Source organism: Fulmarus glacialis, unplaced genomic scaffold (assembly GCF_000690835.1).
Source record: "Fulmarus glacialis isolate BGI_N327 unplaced genomic scaffold, ASM69083v1 scaffold42858, whole genome shotgun sequence".
NCBI classification, from domain to species: Eukaryota; Metazoa; Chordata; class Aves; order Procellariiformes; family Procellariidae; genus Fulmarus; species Fulmarus glacialis.
The window spans coordinates 55,983-59,819 of record NW_009228485.1 but is presented as its reverse complement, the minus strand read 5'-3'; the positions used below and the strand labels follow the sequence as shown (position 1 = coordinate 59,819).

The 3,837-nt window shown below is 44.5% G+C and overlaps 1 protein-coding gene across 1 annotated transcript; it reads right to left on the bottom strand.

Annotated features, from left to right (window-relative positions):
* Positions 1 to 289: 289 nt before the first annotated feature.
* LOC104080939 (protein MB21D2-like) lies at positions 290 to 2,270 on the bottom strand. The gene is given in 2 exon segments (XM_009583494.1): positions 290 to 1,277; positions 1,280 to 2,270. Coding segments are annotated over 2 exon segments (1,245 nt in total). The 3' UTR covers positions 290 to 1,023.
* Between the last annotated feature and the right edge of the window lie 1,567 nt (positions 2,271 to 3,837).

The window sequence follows — 3,837 nt, the reverse complement described above, 5'->3', positions numbered from 1 at the left end:
ATGGTAAACCTGTTTCAACAACATGCAATACATATTAATGCAATATGCACTGCAACACACAATACGCATCCAAGGAAATATGCCAATGCAAAAATCTGACTTCTCACACATAGCAGGGCTAGCAAGGAAGAGCCTTTTACAAAAGACAATCAAGAAATCACCTGAAACCATGAGACCCGAGGGGCCTCAAGCAATCTGCAATACTGAGACCTAATAACAGATGCTAATTCATGAAAGAAACACAAACAGTGGGACTGAGGTAATGGCAGAGATTTCATTAGTGCAATTAACATTTATAATGGTATGTTCTTTAATAGAATTTAAATAAGGCTTTGAATAATTACACACACTAAAACTAACATTCCATAACCTTATTCTGCATGGAAAAGCAGCAGAAACAACCCTCTGGACTGTACAAGGTCCAATTATGAACAATTACATTCAAAAAGTAGATCAAACTCCCCCAAAAGCTGCATCATCATCTTTGAAGTCAACTTTCTCCCCTAGTGTGAGAAGTGTGAAGAACAGATGAACTGGGCTTCAGCCCAGTAGATTTGGCCTTGTCAAATTACCAGTAGTGCTTTCCAACCCAGAGTCTCTCCTCATTTCTTTAGGGTGATGGAAGCTCATGGAAAAAGAAGTGAATTTCTGAAGCAATGGAAGGTGAGTTCTCCCTTCCCCAGGCCCAACAATGTACATAAATTATGGAAGCTTGGAAAAAAATCTACATTACACTGTGGCATGTTCTCCTTTAGAAACTATTCACAGACAATGGTGCTGGGTGGGTGAAAAAAATCAAAGCAGCATATGAAATAGTAATATACTGTTTCAAAATCTGCACCGTTCTGCAGAACCAGGAATTATAATTTATTCAGATTGTTCTCAACAGATCCAATCTACGCTGGATATGTAAAAAACAAGAGACTAAGTCATCAAGGAAAACCAAACAAAAAAACCTGCACACTGCAAGAGTTTTTAAAAACGAAACAAAAGGAAAAAAACCTAAGAAACATTGATGAAAGCTCAGAAAAATTTATCATCAATTCTGAAGTGGGGCCTTGTGACATCATCTGGGTTAATGAAGACTGAGATGGACTTCCCGGGGTTCTCAGTCACTAGCTGTTGCAACTTTTTGGCTAATCGATCATCAGGCTGGTTGGTGTCCCCTCCATCTGACTGCGGGGAGGGGATGCTGGTGGTGCTGCCCCGCCGTTGAAGCTCTAGTGTTAGACGGTTGGCTGCTTTGACATGTTCAATGGCAGTTTGGGTCAGGCGTTTGAGGACAGCTTCCGTGCATGCAGCATAACGGTTTCTTCAGAGAGATGCTCCAGCATGTTGCACTGGGGGATGAAATAGTTAGGGCACATCTTGTTGACCAAGCAGTGCTGGAGATCATCAATGAGACCCAGGAGGAAATGGGCTGCGTAATCCTCCTGTGCCAAGTAGTTGGCTGGTAGCCTGTCGCAAGCCCACAGCATCATGCTCCGCAAGTGATATGGACTAATGGCTTTGGGGCGGGACAGCAATTTGATGATGATAGCTTTGCAGGCTTGATAGGCTTGCATGAGGCTGCTGGAGATGCACTTTTTCAGCTGTACTTCACTTCTGGCAAATGACAGCCTCCATTCATTGTCCTTCTTCCCTTTGTAGGAACAGGCAGGCACTAAGTAAAACCCACTTATGACTTCCTCCTCTGTGATCTTCCCATCCCAGAAGTGGTTCTCCATCAGCCAGCTCTGGGCCACAGCTGGCCAACCTTTGAAGGACACCACAGGGACAATGTCGTATAGCATGCGGCTGCTGCCCACTCCCAAAATGATGGATATGATAGTCCCATTCTTTTCTACCTTCTCCACCTTTGGCATTCCTCGCTGAGGCTTTTTCTGGATCTCAGAGAGGACAATGCTAATGGAGTCATAGAACCAGTCTGCGACTTTTGTTGGAGAGAAGAAATAATTGGTAGCTCCATTGATATGGTCCACGATCGTGCAGCAGTCCTTCCATTTGCTGATAGTTCCTTCATCAAACAGACGCAGGCTCAGCCAGGAGTGGCACAAAGCCGAGTGGCGCATGTCCAGTGTGACTGGTTGGTTGCGGTCATGCAGCTTCAGTGCAGGCACAAGCAGGGTGAAGTCCATGTCATAGTCTGTGCCTCGTGCATAAACATTCAGCTCATCAAGATCAATGTCCACCACACCTTCCCGCACACCGCCTGAAAGCAGCAGGTACTCATTGGCTACAGGCAGCTTCTGGTCAAGTTTCTGAACCATGCCTGCAAAAGAGAGAAAGAAAAGTCCTTTCAAGAGAAGGCAAACACATCTGGGATATAGGATTTAACCAGGATTAAAACCCATCCCATGCCCAGCAGGAAAAAAAGCAACCAGGGGTATCCATCGCTGTTCGTGTAAAACAAACGTACATCAAGCCCAGCACTCAGCCAACCTTTAGTATCACCTGACTCAGGGCAGGGCCTTTCCTGCACTCCTGAGAATGGGTGAGGTCCATCCGAAATATCATACTGGGAGCAATGGAAAAAAGCAGAAGCCTCTGGTAAAACACAGCAAAGCTACTTCCAGGACTAAATTTAACTTCTTAAACACCACCTAAACCAGTTTTTCACCATATTGTCACTCATTTCCATGGTATCCAAATGCTTCCCCAACACTTCAAAAAGAAAAGAAAACATTAATTGACTCACTTTCTTATTTTCTCTCTGGTATAACAAAAAAGCTGGACTGGCATCAGGGGGTTGGTTTGTGTGTGAGTGAATGAAGAGCTACAAATGTCAAGCCGGTCTGATTTTACAATTTGCTTTACATTTACTGATGAACAAGGCAACATGAATGAAGGTGGTATGTACTCCTCTTTTCGGGGAATGGAGACAGGTTAAACTATCAGGCAATTCAGAAGCCAGCTCTGAAATCCGTTCTTCAAGCTATAATGATGGTATCATGCCACAAAATATCTGATCAGCTCCCCAGAGCACAGACATGAAGACAGATTTCTATTTTCATCACCAAAACCAGACACTTCCCTTCACCCTGCACTGCCCACACCAGTTGCGTAAAGCCAATTTTTTACTGTGTATTCTATATATACCACTATACTCTGTTCACAGAACGTGAACAGCAGACTGAGAAGAGACTCCACACAGTAGCTGAGACATTAGCACCTCATTCAATGTTCAAATTAGGCTTAAAATTGAGCTCTGCACTTCAGCTGCTCTGTAGTCTGCTTCTGCTATCTGGGCTGTTTCACTCCCGGTGTTCGTCTTGTGGTTAAATGCTCTTGATTCCTTCCCAGCCTCAGTTTAGACAACACACCCAGGCCACGAGGGAACTAAGGCCAGTGACTCTGAATGGAGAAGCTGAATCTCTTATAAGCACTGCAAAACAGATATATCATTATTTCTTACAAGCACAAATGCACTAGTTTTTGTTGGCATGCGTTACTTACTCTACCTTTCAAAAGGCACTATAGTTTGTTTATATCAAGACTGGCCAAAGGGAGACCTTCCATTATGAGGAAGCCAGTCTTAGAGAGACATCAGTGGGAATAACCAGCCAGAGGCATGACGAGGTGAGCCAGAGAGCTGCCAATCACACTGTCAGACCAGGAACCACAGTCAGATATATTAGGAGTGTTTCTTTATTGAAATGCTAACACAAATGATCAGCACCAGAGTCCAAGCACCTATTCTGGCATAGCCCCAGGTACTGCAGAGCCTTTCCTGAGTTAACGCATCCCTATGGGATCACAGATACTGCCTGAACTGAGCAGGTCACCCTAGCAGAGTGCAGCAGCAGCGGCACCCCAAGGCGCTGAGTGCTGCACTAG